Source organism: Orcinus orca, chromosome 13, assembly GCF_937001465.1.
Source record: "Orcinus orca chromosome 13, mOrcOrc1.1, whole genome shotgun sequence".
NCBI lineage: Eukaryota > Metazoa > Chordata > Mammalia > Artiodactyla > Delphinidae > Orcinus > Orcinus orca.
This window is the reverse complement of record NC_064571.1, coordinates 29,571,435-29,588,980: the sequence shown is the minus strand read 5'-3', so window position 1 is coordinate 29,588,980 and position 17,546 is coordinate 29,571,435. Positions and strand designations below refer to the sequence as shown.

The 17,546-nt window shown below is 57.5% G+C and overlaps 2 protein-coding genes across 12 annotated transcripts in view; both read right to left on the bottom strand.

Moving 5' to 3' along the window:
- Positions 1-3,426, bottom strand: part of SFXN5 (sideroflexin 5) — a 118,984-nt gene extending 115,558 nt beyond the window's left edge. For 9 of the 11 annotated variants that reach the window (XR_004475338.2, XM_033400484.2, XM_033400486.2 and 6 more), the window contains exon 1: positions 3,187-3,355. Coding sequence is in view for 10 of the 11 variants with exons in the window: in XM_033400484.2 (XP_033256375.1) it covers positions 3,187-3,300 (114 nt within the window). In the remaining variant the exon portion in view is untranslated. Of the gene's footprint in view, positions 1-3,186 lie in introns of all 11 variants that reach the window. The other 2 variants (XM_004277072.3, XM_049696154.1) reach the window with 2 other exon arrangements.
- A 1,578-nt stretch (positions 3,427-5,004) lies between these two features.
- RAB11FIP5 (RAB11 family interacting protein 5) overlaps positions 5,005-17,546 on the bottom strand; it is a 36,028-nt gene continuing 23,486 nt past the window's right edge. The window contains 5 exon segments of the mRNA XM_033400492.2: positions 5,005-7,221; positions 7,480-7,669; positions 10,986-12,780; positions 12,783-12,890; positions 12,893-12,966. Coding sequence (XP_033256383.1) covers positions 7,018-7,221; positions 7,480-7,669; positions 10,986-12,780; positions 12,783-12,890; positions 12,893-12,966 — 2,371 coding nt within the window. The 3' untranslated portion in view covers positions 5,005-7,017.

Genomic DNA, 17,546 nt, shown 5'->3' with positions numbered 1-17,546 from the left:
ATGGGCTTTGCTTTAAAATAATTCATTGGTTGGGGTGGGGGCATATAGGTGAAATGAGGTGGGCCTCACACTGGCAACTGTTGAAACTGAGTGACGGGTGCACAGGAGTTCATTGTCAATTGCCTCCACTTTTGCGTGTTTGAAAGCCTGCATAATAAAAAAGTTGACAATAAACAGACAAACGTAGACTCTGGAGCCAGACTGCCTAGGAAGTAACTGAATCTGTTTGTGTGCCGGTCTTCTCACCTATAATACATGGGATAACTGTACCTGTCTCACACGGTCGTTATGAAAATTAAATAGGTCAATGCACAAAAAGGTTAGAACGATGCTTGGCTAGCATTATCATCTTATGGGGAGAAAGACGGTAACAGACCAAAGCCCATCGAGGCAAGCTGTCTTTCTCCACCCTCTGACACTGCTCAGTGGCCCTCCTCCCCCTGCCCCCTTCACAGGGAGATCCTTGAGGAATGAAAGGAAGAAGGGTTCTGGGGGGACTCCAGGGAGTAAGGAAAGATCCTGCCTAGTCTTGCAGAAAGCAGTGATACTGGTTGGGGGTTGAGAGTGGTGTCCCTGGATTGGGCTCTGGGACTGAGCCCTGGATTATGAACCACTCAGAGTTCAAGGGGCTGAAAGTAGCCAGTGTGGTGGGAAGCAGCATTCAAGGGGATGCGTGGAGTTTCCACTGGAGCAAGAAGAGGCCGGCAGGGGTGGGCTATGCAGGCCTTTGGGGCCTTCCAAACAGAGGTCTTTATCTCAGAAGCAGGGGAAGCCACTGGAAGGTGTTTAAGAACATATGTGTTGGGCGAGAGGGTGGGGCGTCACCTGATCAGACCTGCATTGTTGGGACTCTGCCATGCGGAAGAGGAAGGGATTGGAAGGGGGCCAGAGAGCAAGTAGGGAGCCCTGTCAGGAGGCTTCTGCAGTGGCTCAGGAGATAGATGATGGGGGCTCAGTCTAGGATTCCAGCAGTGGAGATAAGTGGATTTGAGAGCTATCTGAGATGAGAATCCTGGGCCTCTGGTTGCATTTAGAGGGTGAAGGAGAGGAAGGCAAGTATACAGGTGACTCCCAGTCTTGAGAGTCATCTGGGTGGCAGGTTGGGCTGCTTGCACAACCAGGGAATCGTGTGGAGGAGCAGATCTGGAGGAAAGGGAAGTTCCTTAACATGAATGAATATCACACTCACTGTGCTTTATGCAGGTCACTATGCTTGGGGAGAGGTGCTTCAAAAGCAAATACAACAAACACTAGCTGCCCTCAGGAGTGGTGCCAAAAAGAGGTACCAGCAATGGCTGCCTGAACAGTAGCCTCAAAGGTGCATTTATGGCTCCAGCAGTGATCACAGCAAAGGGCTCAGTCATTAAAGCCACTAGGAGGTTCTCAAATATCTGTTGTGTGAGTGAATGTCCCAGGACAGGTACTGGGAAAAAATGAACCCACAGATCTTTATTCAGCACATTACTATGTGCCAAGCCCCACCTCAGGGTAGGATGGAGACAAGGGAAGGGCAAGATCAGCCCCTCCTCTCAAAAGGTGTTCACAAGTGTCGAGGAGACCAAGTAATCACACAGAGAACCACAGGGCAGACTGTTGTAAAGGCTGACCTTTGAGGATCCCACTTGGGGTGGCCAAAGAGGCAGGCAGGAGGGAGTCTGAGACCTGGGCCCACCAGGGGGTAAGGGGAAGAAGGGAGGAAGTGTTTAGGGGAGGAGGCCGGCCTGAGTCTTGAAGGACTAGTACAACAGAATGTGTGTGGAGGGCGGAGAAGGGGGTCAGCTAATGAAGTGTCACTCAAGTCCAGGCAGAGGAACCCCTGACAGGCAGTTCCAGGTGGCACCCTGCACTGACAGGATGACACCAGTCTCGCCTCAGATACCTACATGCTGAGATGGTTTATTTTTTAAAGGAATTAAAGTCCTGTTTAAAAACAGTGGGGACATTTTCTCAAAAGGCTCATAAGCGCAACTCCTTAATATCAGCAAAGCTCAGTGCACCACTTTGCTGGAACGAGTCCCTCTCCCACCATCATGAAAACAACCAACCAATCAACCACTGCACCGACCTTTGTACAATTTCCTTTCTTCCTGCAAACTTCTTTCCGTCCGCCTCCACTGCCCCCCACCCCCGGCAAGCCTGGTTCACTTCAGCCGAATCTCTTTGCCCCTTTTCCTAACCAAGTCCATTTCCTCATCGCTGGAGGCAGCGGGGACCCGGGAATGCGGCGTGGGAACGGCCCTTCCCAGCCTCCAGCCCGGGCCGCACGTCCCGGCTGCGGACCCTATCCCCGTCTCCTGGGCCGAGGGCGAGTTAGAGACGCCCTGTCTGGGGTTCCGAAGGAAAAGGACGACTGTCACAGTGCCCCGAAGAGTCATATCGGGTCGGACAGAGAAGAGCGCTCCGTGGAGGTCGCAGCGGGGTAGGGGGTTGGGGCAGGCTCCCGGGGACGCGGACCCTCCGAGCGGCCGGCGGTCCCCTGGGATGACACAGCGTTTCCTCCGCACCCCGGCTCTCCCCGAACGTCCTCGCTCCATCTCCGGCAGGGCACCAGCCGGCCGACTCGCTACGTCAGTGAATCCCCCGCCGGAGGGGAGAGGGGTCGCCGGGCGGCGGGTACCCCTCGGCTCGCGGCCCTCACCCATCCCCACCGCGGACCCTGCTTGGGGGGGAGGGCTGGGAGCGGGGCTGCGGGGCACGGATGCTGCCCAGAGGCTCCGCGGGCAGCTCGGAAAGAATGTCTGTCGGTCACCACCTGGGGAATAAGTTAGAAGGCATCTGGGCCACACCAACTTCTCACCCAGGGCCGGACTCGAACTTTCCGCCTGAAGCGGACGGCTGCCCTGCCCAAGAGACCCTGCAGAAGCGGCTCGGACCCGGGAGCTCGGATCCCGGGCCGCGGCGGGCAGTGGCCAATCACAGAGAGCCTCGGGCGGGAAGGACTGGAGAGCACGGGCGGATGGGGAGTGACGGCGCCGATGGCCAATAGGGAGCCAAGGTGGGAGCCCTCGCCCACACCGCTGACCAATGGGAAAAAGGCGGCTGTGGCCGAGGTTCCCCCAGGCAGTAGCTGCAGGCTCCCTGGTGGCCGCGGGTCGGAGACCCTAGGGCTAAAGAGGATTTTGGAGAGGAGTTTGCTCGCCCTCCCTATGCTACCCACCGACCCTCAAGCCACAGCCCGGTCCTCACCTGCTGGAAGCGGGGTTTGCCCAGCTGGAAAGGCGGTGCATCGGTCGAGGCGTTAGCGGCACTAGCCGCCGCCGCCGCCGCCGCCGCCGATGCTGTAGTCGCTGTATCCGCCATGGCCACTGACGCCCGCAATCTCCGGCCCTTTTAAAATGTCCCTCCTCGGCCCCCGCCACAGCTGCCTCTCCCGATTGGCCGTAAGCAACCGCAGCAAGCCGGAGGCGCGAGGGGTTGTGGGGAATGTAGTTTTTCTTGTCACGGAGCTTGACAACCCTAGACTGCGGAGAGTTGCACCGACTCAGACCGGGTCTCGGTTCCCGCCGCTAATTTTGCAGGCGTCGGCAGTCCGGGAGGAGTGTGCGTGTACGACTCTTAAGGTCTCGATAGGGGGCCATCGAGCGACCCCTCGCTGGTTACCTGCCCCTAGAAGTTTGAGTTGCTGCGGTGGGCGTCGCTCCTGGAGCTGCATGCAGCCCAGAAGAGCCCTACTGAAGTGGGTCCGACCCTTGGACCAGACGGGCAAGGACTCCAGACAATAGGGTAATCCTGGAAAACTTTGTACAAAGAATTGCACTGCAGAATCTTCATGCAGGTCCTTCCGTCGCCACCCTGCCCCTCGTCCCTTGCTCTCCAACTCAGTTCCTGGCGCATGCTGGGCGCTTGCCGCGCCATTGGCCCAAAAGACCTTAACTTTTTAATCTTAGCCTGATGCTGACTCTTTCTGGTCTCAGCCTAAATATTGCATTTGCCAATCCTCGCCCTGCTTCCGCAAAATCCACTACATATTCCTATAGCAGCCAGCACTTTCCTTTCGCAAGCCCTTGCAATTTATAATTATTTGTGGTTTTGACTATCTGCCTTTCCTACTGTGAGGTCCACAGAGCAGGAGTTGTGACTTTTGGATTCATTGCTAAGTCCTTAGTGCTAGCTGAGAGGGCTCACAGCAGAAACTCAAGTATTTGTTGCTGTATGAGTTAAACAGCAAGGACTTAAGAGCCTTGGCAGCCTTCACTTCCTCTGGCCAACCGGAGATCTCTCCCGGGGCCCAGTTCCTGGGCTGGAAGAGAACTGGGATGGGGGGAGGGGGAGGGGGTTTCAGAAGTGCTTAACAAGCACCAGCTACAAGGACTTTAGGTAAGAGGGGAAGTACTGCAGATTGTAGAGCAAGGCACTAGCAGGGATAATAAACACCCATGCAGATTAGAGTAGCAGATTCCTAGCTGAAATATCTGGTCAGTGAGCCAGACTGGGGGGAAGGGCCACGGGAATGACTGAGGGACAGCTGCCTGTTTTGCCCAAGAGGACAATAGAAATGTTTGGTTTTTGACCTTGGGAACCTAACCACCACCCCACCCCTCCCCCCACGCCCGCACTGTGAATCTCCTTAGGCTTATGGTGAAGTGCTGGGTTGGCTCATGCCTTCTGGACACTGCATGATCTGTAGCAGTCAGTTCCTCTTCCATGTCGAACCACGAGAAATGGACTTTTCCTAGCTGGAGAAAGTCTAGCTGGCCGTGAAGAAACCATTTGTATCTTGGATTTGTATCTTATCTTTCCCTACTAGACTAAGTGGCTTGAGAGTAGGAATCACGTCTTTTAAAATCCCTCTGTATGCCCCACATCACTCGGTAAATGTGGGTTTCCCGGGAATGAGAAAAGACAGAGCCCGGCCCACTCAGCAACACTGTGCTGCTGCCCCTGAGGTTAGGGCAGGGGCGGTTATCATCCGAGAACCGCATCATCTTGATTTAAGGCTGCTTTCTCCCCCACGGAAGCCTCCTTCATACACTTATCAAAACAGTAACACAACAGAGCCACCTGCAGTATGTTAATTTTTTATTCTTCATAAAGTGCTCAAAACATAAAGAACAAGCTCTTTATAAACAGGCGTTACAACTAGGAAGACAAACAGCAAAGCAGAACTGTGCCTGCTCCCTGCCCACCCCACCTGCAGCTCTCCTCCAAGTTATGGCTAGGAGCAAAAACAGCCACAAGAACCCCGGGCTTCAGCTCAAAACTCTTCTGAAGACATCCCTGCCCTGGGCATTTTGGAGGCCCATAATCAAGGGCGAGTGGAAGACCAGGATCAGGACTGAGACTGAATAGAGCCCAGAGGAACACCTAGTGGAGGAGTGATCCCCTTCCTCCTGAAGAGACACCCATCCAACCCCCAATGACCCTCCCAAAACATGATCAAAGTCTTGAGCACCTGTGAACACTCCTCAGCTCTGACGAGTGATTCTTAAGGTAGATAACATGACAGGGGCTTTCCCCCATGTGTGGGACTCCTCGGCTTCATCCTGGCAGAAGGAAGACATGACCCGGAGAGCACATCCCTTTCCACGGCTGTCCGAGTGACCCCACAGGCCGTCTCATGAAGAAGAGGTAGTCACAGAGGAGCTCTCACCTTCTCGGTGGGCCAAAAGCATCCCCCTTCAGCACCTCCTCACCGCACAATGCTAAGGCAGAGTACCCCCAGCCACCAAAGATTCCCTGCAGATACCATGGGCAAGTCTGTCATGTTTTCTGCAAGCAAACCAGGGGCCGGGCCAAAGGACAGACACTTTGTTTCAAAGTGCACTGCAGCCAAGCCAGGCAAGGACATGGAGCAGACCCTTTCGGTCTGGTCAGCAGCTAGTGGGTGAATGGGAGGGCAAGGAAGGCTTTTCCTAAGTGTAGGCAGAGGGGGACCTCCCACTCCCAGAATGTAGTTTTTATCCTAGGACCCTCCTCAATTTGTGCTGAGGGAGGAGGAGAGGATGGCAGGGATGCTGAGGGAGCAGCAGCAGCCTGGCCAGAACCTTAGCTGAAATTAACTCTAGGGGAGGGGCAGAGCATGCAGCAGGGCTGCCCCCACCCTCCTGTCCCATTCCCAGGGCCCCAAAAGATCCAACCCCATGTGCTCAACAGGAGGGGAGGGGGACGCCAACTAGGGGGAGAGGTCTACATCCGGAGGCTTTTGACCCTACCCACAAAAGGCACATTTTAATTGGTTTCCAAAAGTTCAAACCCTGCAGCAGCACAGTTTTGGCATCTGGACAGGCAATGAGAACAGAGCTGGAGGCTTGATCCCCAAACATAAGCAGCCCAAAGCCTGGAGGTGGGTGAGAAGGGGCTCTCCCCACTCCTGTCCCAGCTCTCCATGCATTCACACATGACACTCAGTGCAAAAGTCAGCAGACGAGGGTGGGGAGCGGCCCCCATCATCTCCCGCCATCTACGCAGCACTCGCTCGGCAAACAGCTGAAAGCAGTCAGACTTGGGACACGGCAGACTAGACCATACAGGCTCCCTGCTCCCAGGGAAATTGGACGTGAGGCTGAAGAGTAGGTGCCCTGGTTGCCCATAACTCACAGAGAACTGGGCGCTTGGTCCCTGCCACAGCCCCAGTACTACCAGGAGACCTCCAGAGGCTGGAGGGAGGTGGAGAAGACAAGGGTTTAGCCGTGGAAGAAATGCGGGTAATAAAGTATGTCCCAGATACCACCACATCGCATTGCAGCTCACCCCTGCTCCCTCTTGAGGGCGAAATTCTTTGCTCCAATTCCCTGGAGCCCCCAAAGCTAAGGGGTATGAAAATAGGCAGATGGGAAAGACTCAGGGCTCCCAAAGACACAAGTTGTACACAGAACTTGATGGCGCCAATGGGAGTCCAAAGGGCTCCCCTGCCAGCAGCCCCAGTTGAGGCAGGAGAGAGCGGGAACAAGGGGTGACAACAGAGGACAGGCTCCACCCAGACCCAGGTGAGAGTTCAGCGGGAGAGAGGGAGGGAGGGTGCGAGCCCTACTGGGTAGTGGGTCTGCGCCAAGCCTCTGGGGATGGGGGTGAAGAGGGCTACTTGGGGGGAGCAGGGGGAATCTGCAGCAGTGTGGGCGAGGTCTCCATGATCCGCACCAGCAGCCGGTCGATGTAGCTCTCTAGCTCCTGCACGTGCTCGTCGCGCTGGCTCAGCTCCCGCTCCCGCTGCAGGAGCAGACCGATGAGCTCGTCGTGGGTCAGGTGGTAGTATTTGGCCGACTGGTCCAGCACACCAGAGTCCTGATGCCAGAGGGAGTAAGAGTGAGCAGGACAGCCTCAGGCCCACCTGCACCCCAGTTTCCCCACACAGGCCCTAGGAGCTGCCTCTGTCCCAATGCCAGGGACAGCCTAACTGGCTTCAAGGCTCTGGTGAGGGGGGCCAGGCCTGCTCCTTGCTCCACCCTGCCCAGCACCCGGCCCCTGACCTCGAGACACCTGACGTCTCTTCACAGCACCAAACGTCTGCTCTGACGCCTCAGGCACCCTGCTGGGCCTCACCTTCAGCCTCTTGGCGTCCACAGTCTGGCCAACCTGGGGGGCTGGAGCCACAGGCTGAATGCTGCCAGATGTGACGGTCTTGAGCTTCTCCAGCCCGCTGCTCAGGGCTGTACTCAGACTAGAGCGGGACTGCTTCCTGTCAGGGCTGCCCTCCACTGGGGCAGCACTGAGGGGCTTCACAGGGTGGGGACTGCAAAGACAGAAAGGAGATGCGTTATGGGGAGGGATGGGTGGCACAAGGAAAAGAGGGGCCACCTTCTCTGTGGGGCCAGCAGGTCTCACCACCTGGTGGTGACTGCCCCCCAACGCCCCTGCCCTCACTGCTCTCCTCACTCCACCACCTGCCCCTCCCCGCTGCACCCCCTTCACAGGGACAGCAGAGGCCGTCCTGCAGACTTCTCTGTACCTAATCCCAGTCTTTGCCAGAGCCACCCCCTCCAGCCAGCCCCCCTCCCTCCTCTTCTCTACTGTAACGTTTCTCTAGGGGGATGATCAATCCTCCCAGTTTCCTAATTTTCCCAGGACCGGGGATGCCTAGGATGTGGGACTTCCAGTGCTGCTAAAGCCAAGGAAGACCTGAGCAGACTGGGGTGCTTGGTCACTCGCCCACCTCTACCAGCTGCTTGCCATCAGCATTTACAGAGGCCTGAGAAACCCTCCCTTGGCCTTGTCTTCGCCTAGCCCTCACCCTCAGTCATCCCCACCTCTTCTTCCTTCTCACCCAGCCTCTCCAGAGCATGTGGACCACATTCTGTCTCTACAAGTTCCCACCTTTCGTTGACTCCTCAACCCTTTAGGACAGTGGCCCCCACTGGCCCGTCACAAGTGTTCCTGCTGAGGCCACCAACCCCTCAGTTCTCACCTCACTGACCTCTCTGCAGAACTGACCCTTGGACTGCTCACTCACTCTTTCCTTTGGACTGCTCTCCTCCCTGGTTTTCCCCAAGACCTCCGTCTGGTTTCCTGACACCTGACATCCTTCCCAGGCTCAACTGAGGGTCTGCCCCTGGGTCCTCTCCCCTCCACCTCTGATCTCCATCTTCAGCCCAGACCTCACCCCTGAGCTCTAGACCTAGGCAGACAGTTGCAGGCTGGCTCCAGAGGAACCCACACTCCCCCCCGGCCTGCCTGCCCTTTCCTACGCTCCCTCATGGTGAGCGCCAGGCACCATTAGCCTCGTACGGCTCTAGTCAGAAACCTAGGAACCCCTCGGAACGCCCCCCCACTCCCACCTCAGCCTTGACAAACGTCAAGCCCTGCTGCCTTCTCACCTTCTCTCACACTATCCCCCCCTCTCCAAGCCAGCGTTGAGTAAACCTTTTTCCAGCCACACCCAACTGCTAAATCAGCTCCTCCGGGGCAATCTTGCCCACCTCCAACCACTCCTCCGTTCTGTGTGGGACAAGGGTCTCACCTCCCCAGTGGCTCCCTATCAAGGTAAGAAAACACAATCTCTAACACAACCGGGCCCCTGCCCTTTCTTCCTGACCCCCTACTCCCTCATTCACTCCAGCCAGAGGAAGATGTGCTCGCTCTCATCTTTAGGTTCTTGTCAAAGCTGCTGCTGTCTGGAACACTGCCCCTCTGCCTGCTGGCCTGCTAACGCCTACTCATGTTTCAAAGCTGTGCAAGTGCACTTCCTCCAGGAAACCTTCCTGATTCCCCCACGCTAAGGTGACTCTCCTCTGGGATCCCCCAGCACCTTGTACCTGTCACGGGTACCCAAACTGTAAGCATCAGCTTCCAATTCAACTTAACCTGCCTCTAGAGGACCTCCTAAATTTATACTTACTTCACAGAGGAAGTGGACCATTCAGGAGAAGGAAGCAAAACAGCTTATCCCAAGGCCCCCGAACACCACTGAAGGGAGGCCCACCCAGACCCAGAGAAGCCAGCTCTGATACTCAGGACAGGGCTGTGGGTTCAGGGTCACAACCCGGGAGGAGAGGCAGAGAGCCAGGCGGGAGCAGACGGTAGGGAAAAGAACACATCCCAGCCCCTCCTGCCCATCTAGGAGTTTATGTTAAGGGTGAGGATGTAAAGGCAGCTCTCATGCCACCTTTGGGCTGTGCTGAGGGAGGGCAGGAATACCAGTGCGGCATAAAAACCCCCTGAATGGGGGGCCAGGAGTCTTGGGCTCTCAGTCTGACTGCCCCCCCACTACATCTGAGGGACCCTGGACCCTGCAGCTCTCATAGACTCCATTTCCTCATCTGATAAATGGGGACAGCTCTACTTGGCCCATCAACGTCATGATGGAAGGAACATGCCAAGTACAGATGTGACGCCAACTCTGAGGAGAATAAAACTTCCAGAAAGTGGTGAATATAATTAGAAGTGGTGCTGGAGTGTGGCAGGGCCAGCTGAGGATGCTGTCATCAGAGCAAGGAAGCCCTAACCACCTCCTCTCTCTCACCTCTGGGATCAGCATCACCACCTCCCACTGGAACAGCAGTCGGAAGCAGCCCAGGCTCCTTCCCACCCACTTTTCGCCTATCAGCACTGGCCCCCTGGGGTTTCCCTTCCCCGGTTCACTTTTATCTTCCCCTCTGGATTGGGAACTCCTTGGGAATACGGTGGGAACCGTGTCTTTCATCTCTGTTCAGTGCCTGTCACACAGTCGACACTCAGTGAATCCGGATGACCAAAGGTATGAGTTCGTGGGCTGGGGGCCTCCCAGAGGCCGGCCAGTGCTGGAGCCTGTGCCCCTCTGCTCCTCCCCACGCCCCACTTCTTCACTCAGGTCTCCTGAAGTGCTAGACTCCCTCTGGGCTTTGCTGCCCCGTCTAAGTCGTACGCCATTCCCCACAGTGACCTGTCTCTCCGGGCCTCAGCTCTGGTCACCCCTCACCAGCCACCCGGTGAGGTCACGGCCTCATAATTCTTCCAAAAGAGACCAATGCCACAGTGACCACAGTCACACAGGCATCCTCTGTCCACTCAGCACAGTCCTAAGCACGTCAGGACCACCCCCTGAAAGGCACAAATGCAAACCGATGAGGCACCTGCTGGGGTCAGGAAAAAAACATTTTTCTGAGGGTCATGTATGTGGGGAGCATCTTAGCTTTTCTTTTGTCCTCTAAAGGTATCTTGGCTCTCCTCTCTGACCTCAGGACCAGTCCCTCCCCTCTGGCTCTCTGCCTTCCACAGTCTGCTCCCCCAAGGGCCGCCATTTGACAAGCTGCACTGCCCTAGCCCCTCCTGTGCTGAGAACCCGAGCTCACATCCCCCTTTCCCTGCTGGCCCATATCACTTCTCCCCACCTCATTCCTCACCCCCTAAACCTCATCATCATCATCCCCCAAACCCCCGGCTTATGGGGACACCTGCTGGTCCAAGGTCCCAAGAGGAAGCAGCTTCAGAGACAGTACCACGGAAGGCGCACGTCTCCAAAGCTTCCGCCGTCCTGCCTTGGGGTGAAGGAACCCCTCACCGGCCCCTGGAGGAGCTGAAGCTGCTCTGCGCCCCCCTTCCTCCTAGAGACTGGTTTCTGGGCGCCTGCTCACCTGGCACTGGGATGTGGCTCCTCAGCTGGTCGTGTCTCCAAGGGCAGAAGCGCAAGCGGGGAGGCTGGGGTGACTGCAGCGTGGTCCTCCCCAAGTGGAGGGGGGGAGCTCCCAGTGGGGGAGGCTGGCTCCCTGGGGGGCGGGGAGGAAGAGGTCAGGGGCCAGGCTCCAGGCAGGGGCGAGCACGGAGGGCTGGGCCCCCCGTGGTGGCGGCTGGCCCAGGGTGGGAGAGGGGGCCGCCGACAGGCAGGTTCTGCGGGGGTGGGCAGCTCTTCGGGACCACAGTGGACGGAAGGGTCCCTGGACCCTGGAAGGGATGTGGACAGGAGGCTGGGGGGATCTTGGCTCCCGTGAGGCAAGAAGGGGTTCAAGGCATCCTCTTCCGAGACCCACAAGTCAGCAAGCTGAGAGCTGCCTGACAGGAACCCATGTGCCTCTCCTACTGGTTCCTGGCTCTGGGCCTCAGGAGCCTCAGGGCCTTCTCCTCTCTCTGGAGCCACCCAGATCTGCTGACTCTGAAGAGCCAAGGTCTTTGAGGGTGTAGGGGCAGGACCCTGAGGACAGCTGGTGGGCCGAGGTAGGCAGGGCCCAGACACAGGAGGGCTGGCATCCTCTGCTAGATCTTCCAGGCCTGGCCCACCCAGCATGGCTCCAGAGTGGCTGTCAGACTCTGACTCCGGCTTCTCGCCGCCCTCCTCCTCCTCCTCGGCCGCCTGGGGACCAGCGATCAACGCACTTGGGAAGACATCTTCTCCTCCCATCTCTGACCCCCTGCTACCCAGCCCCCCTGCCGCTTTCTCCTTCTCTTCCTCCACCGCTGCCTCCTTCTCCTGGGAATCTGAGGGTATGAGGAGACGCGGTGGCTTGGGCGGTGCTGTGTTGGGCTGCAGCCCCTCGTTCGACACCCACTCAGGTTCGGGCTCTGACTCCGGCTCCAGTGGGGGAAGCCCCTCACTCCTCTTGGGGCTCACAGGTTCTGGCGACTCTGGCTGCATCTGGGGAGTGGGCGGCTCATCGGACTCTCCCCGCAGGACTGGTGAGGAAGCCTCAGCTGCAGGAGAAACGGTGACCACATCCCACGGCCAGGAATCGTCAACTGTGTCGAGCTCATGGAAAAGCTGGCTGCCATCTCGGGACGCCTCCTCGTCCTGGCCCTCAGGGGCACTGTCTGGGCCAGGCAGCCTCTCCCACAGACTGATCACTTCTGGGGAGCTAAACAGAGACGTCGCACTATCTGCCAGACTCTGCCCTGCTTCCCCTCCTGGGGCGGGCAACTCCCTGTCTGCTTCAGAGTCTGAGGCTCTCGGGTACAGCTGGGCTGACGCGGAGGGCAGGCAGGCCCCTTCCGCCCCGAGGGGCCCCGGGTCAACCACACTCCTGCTCCGAAGGTCCAGTCCCAAGTCCAGAGGAACTCTGGGCTCCAGCCACACGCTGCTCCCACCTCCTTCTCCTCCCCCAGGGTCCCCCTGGGGCTCAGCTGCTTTCACTGTCACGGCCCCAGGGCCTGGGTCTTGCTGCCCAGTCACCTCCAGCCCCACTCCTGCTGGGGCCAGGATCTCACTCCTGGCCTCTGGACGCAGCCTGCTGGCAGCAAAGATGTTGAAGGTGTCGTCCCACTCAGGCGGGGCTTTCCCAGGGGAGGCCAGGGGAGTGGGGCTGGCCCTCGAGGCACTGGGGAGAGAGGGAGCAGGTGAAGGAGAGTTTAGTGCTATGTCGGCTACGAGCTCCTCGAAGAAAGGGTTGCTCTGCAGGGAGGAGAGGAACGGGTTGGTAAGACCCAAGAATCCCCATGGGTGGCTTCAGGGATGGCGGTGGCAGCGGCAGCAGCGGCAACAGCGGGGGAGGTGGCTGCAAAAAGGTTAGTGCTTAGCATAGGAGCAGAGGTGGGAGCAGGAGTGGGGGGGCCGGAGCACAGGGGGAGCAGGGGACGTGGTGAGGAAGAGCAGCTGGGTCAGATTCTACCTGAGGAGACACGTCCAGGCTGTGGAGGGAGACAAAACCGTGAGCCTCCTGGTTAATGCCAAGACTGGAAACGCCCCTGCTGAACACCACACCCCTGCCCGCCACCTGCCTGGGGAAGAGGTGCCACCGTGCTCCCCGAGCTGGGCTCGGGCACGTGGGCCAGGGGACGGAGGGAAGACCCCGATGTGTACATGACGAGGCATCACCCAAGGATGAAGATTCTAGGCAGAGCTCATCCGGTCCTCACACCAACCCCGAGGAGCAAGAATCCCACTTAACAGGAGTGATCCCAACTACTACCCCATGCTGACGACTACTCGAGGCCAGACTGACACCTGAAGAACCAACCAGAAAGCACCTGACATCCCTTTATGGACTGAGACAGAGGAAAGAAAATACCAGCTGGCTTGGACAGGATAAAGAGACCAGAGAAAAGCAAGGCCCAGGTATTTGGCTGGATGAAGCCAGCACTAACAGAACCCAGCCGGTGCCCGACATTCTGACTCCTGAAACAGCCTGGGTTCTCCTGAACCCTTGCACAAATGAGAGGTAATGATGGGGCTGTTAACAGGCAGGACAAGGTGTCAGCTGGAGAGGACGTGGCCTTTTCGCTTCTGGGAAGGGTACCATAACCGGCCAAGGAGGACAAGACACTGCTGAGGATGTCTGCTGTCAGGCATCCACCTGGCCTGGCACATGGCAGGCAGCCTCCCTCACCAAGGGCACCCACGGGCCAGCCTTGGAAGCAACGCTGCTGGGGAGACAGAGGCTGGGATGTGGCAGCAGAGGCAGCAGCAGCAACTCTGGATGTCACCAGGGGCCTCCCAGGGTCCCCCACACAGATCCCTGGCCCCCCTGGGAAATCCACTCCTTGATAATACACTCACACTCCCCAAGATACGTGCTGGCCTTCAGGTGTCCCCTCCAGGGTCTTCTTGGAGGGGGCATGTCCTGCACTTGTACCTTATCTACAGCATGCAGCTGACGTGAGGGGAATGGGAAGGAATAGACTCTAAAATTAAGAGCTCTTGGCTTCCCCGGGACAACCCCCGGACACAGACAGAAGTCCAGAAAGACAGTGCAGGGGGAAAGGGGGACCCAACACCCCTGCTTTCAGCAGTCTGACAATGGTTTGAGGCTCCTTGCAGCTGAGCCCAGACTTCAGGGGCCTGTCAGTGGCCTGGATTTGCCTGCTATTTGACCCCCACCTTCAGCCCCCCTCTAAGCCCCAAGACCCCCATTCCTTGACCCCTGCCAGCCCAGGTGGAAACATCCTGAAGAACTCCTACACATCCACCTTCTCCACTCAAGCTGCTTCTTCCCACGGGGAAATGCTCGGGGCGAGCCCTGAGGTCCCAGAAGCCAGGCCTCACCAATCAGCCCACGAGGAACGATGGTTGGGGTAGGAGGGGCACCTATGGAAAGAGGCCCAGAAGTCTGGAGCCAGGATTTTTCCGGGAACCCAGGGGCCAGACGGAGCAGGTCCCACACAGAGCTGGGCAGAGGCAGGGCCAGCTCATCCGCAGACACCGGGGGCAGGCAATGGGAAGGAGTCCAGTTCAACCAGCAGCACAGGTGGGCTACCCAGACAGGCTGGAGTCTATGAGCCCAGCCTCACAGGCAAGACACAGCCAGGTCCCCACCCCTGGGTTTCTCTTAAGAATCTAGCTTCCAGAGACTCTCCTAATCCTGTTTCTGCCCGACAATAACTCCCGGCCAGGGCGGGCATAGAAAGTCCCATCCTCTCCCACCCCACCAGGGCTTCCCAGAACAGCTCTGCCTCTGCGGTCAAGGCACGGTAAAGACACCGAAAGAGGGAGGATCCTGAGCCCAGAGTCCCAACACCTCCAAAGGCCCCTTTTCTCCCTTCATCGAGATATATCTACCTTGGGGACCAAGGAGAGCAACGTACCACCACCATGTGGGTCAAGACCCTGCCCTCAGCCCACCCCCACCATCGGAGCACCCACTCCCGACATAGCCCAACCCTGCCGGCAGGACTCAGCCCCCAGGAACAGGGCTGGGGGACTCTGAGCTATCTCTCCCCAGTGCCCTGTATGACAAGTGGACAGAGGGGTCTGGTGGAAGCAGCCCCATCAGCATTAAATAGCACCAAGCTTAGCTCTACACCCCTCAGCCCCAGCCTGGCCCCACTCACTCTTACAGTCTTGCAGCAATCTGGCTGACTGTCAGAACCGCAGGGCAGGAGAGGGCAGGGAAAGGGCTGGGAGCCCCAGGCTCGGCTGGCAACCCTCCCCGCACTGGCTACCCACAGGTGCACACAAACCCGTTGGTATGGAACCAGCAAAGGGCTTTCCCTGGAGGAAGGTGTGCCCCAGGGGCCAGGCCTGGCAGCCTCCCCAGAGCCAGCACAACCTCTGAGAGCCTCTTGTCCATCCCTCCTACCCAGTAACACGTCCCCCTGTCCCCATGCCTCCCTCACCCTTGCTCAACACCAGGCGCACACTCTGAAAGTTCTTACTTTAAAAAGTCCCCTCCCGGAAATTCCCTGGCAGTACAGTGGTTAGGGCTCCACACTCTCACTGCTGAGGGCCCAGGTTCAATCCCTGGTCAGGGGACTACCGTCCCACAAGCTGTGCGGCACAGCCAAAAGAAAAAAAAAAATTCCCCTGCCTACCATTCCACCTGGCACAGATCAGAGACACATTCCCATGTGTGGTTATCTTTGCAGGGTATGCTCAGAGGACAGAACCCACCATGCTAGCCCAGCACATTGCTGTCCCCCCACCAAGCAGCAGGGGCTACAACATATGCTGACTTATCTTCTCTTTTAGGACCAAAAGTTGGGGAAAGAAATCAGAAGTCCAAATGTCTCTGCCCCTTTGACCTGACAGAATAAAACTTCAGGGCCTTACTGTGGCTTAAGAACCTTAGAGCAATTGGATGAACCTGCCACTTAATACAGCAATCACCTGTTCCCTCCAACAGCCCCCCTTCTTCTTAAACACAGCCATTGCTAGGTAACTCACTACACCAGGACACCTCTGTAGCGAGGGGCCAGGTTTCACTGGTGAACAGCTCTTCCTTAGACTGAGATGAGCTATGTGTCCTTGTTATTTCCATGCATTGGTCCCAGAGGTGGCATGTGGATCTGCAAAGACTCTCCCACAGGCACTCCCTGAGAAGGCTAAAGCCAGCCTTTCAGGCATACCCACCCCAGCCAAAATGCCTTCAGCCAGCCCTCCTAAGGCTCCATCTCCTGGTGTCTGCCTGAGATGTGCCCCGATGTCCAGGAAACATGACTGGACACATCCTCTCCCTTCATCTGGGCACAGTGAGGTGACACAGTGGGGCCTTGCATGCTCTAAGTAGGCAGACCATATAATTTATCTTCCAAACCAGAATGTTTTTAATAGAGTAAAGGGGCACTACTAACTATGCCAGGAAAACAGGCACAAACAGGATTTATGGCCACACTAACTCTAAGTCACTGGCATACAACACAGTTACACGTTTACACCACTGCGAACGCCGCTGAGACCCCGAGCTCTCTCGGCAGCCAGCGCACACTCCAGGCTCATCAGGACCTCACTGCTCACCACCTGGTGAGGGGCTGGGGCAGATGCAGAGACTGCTGAAGGCCACCACGATACACTTGCCTCTGTGTTGGGCCATGCTTACCCCCAATTTAAAAAAATGTCTGTATCTAACACTTGATCTCCTACTGTGCACAAAGTTCTGTGGTTAGTGTGAGGGGAGGGAACACAGGAGCTTGAGATGACCTGCTCTCAGAAAGCTTAATACGTACCCTAAAAGGGTCAGAAAGGGACGGACACAAAGACAATTCGTTTTGGCACTGGTGGTTTCAACACACACGGTCTTGACGGTCCTAAACACACACTAAAGTGACCTGTGCTGCAGCTCAGGGTGAATGGCTCACAGCAGGGCTGGTGAGCAGGGATGAGATCTGTGGCCCAAACCTCAACCAGCCATTCCCCAGCCCCCCGCCCACATGCTGGTGGGGGCTAGTGCAACAGTCATGGGACCTGGCAGATGAGGGACAGGTCAGGAGGAACAGGAGGACCATCTTCCTGGCCTCTCCCAGCTGCTGCCTTCTCCAACAGCAACAGTTTTTTCTCTGGATACTGCGCACAGCACATACTGCTTCTGGCCTCTGCACGGGGCCTCAGTGCAATGTGGGAACACTAGAGGGCGCCGCTGCCCTGCCTAGTGAGGAACACCCAGCAATCTGCAATGGTAGCCCCAGGGCAGAGGCACCCAAACCTCTGGACCTGTGGACGGGATCTCCCTTGGATGTCTCGCAGCTACATTCGGTCACTCCAGTTCTAGGTGTCCAACTTATGGCTTCCTGCCGCAAGTCAGCTCACCTCTTATTCTCTCCTCAAAGGCCCCAAGACCTCTGGGCAAGCACCAAGGGTGGTTTCTTCCAGGCCAGCCCTTCCCTCCGAGGCACACAGGGCCAGCGTGATGCTGACAGGGCTCAATGTCCAGGTCTCACACCTCTGCAGGCCAGGTCACTGCACCCCAAGAATAGTCCCTCCCACCCTGCCTGGAGGCAAGGCCACAGAGCCTGCCCCTTCAGCCACTGTAAGCAAATGGGTCCCAGGGAGGGCAGGA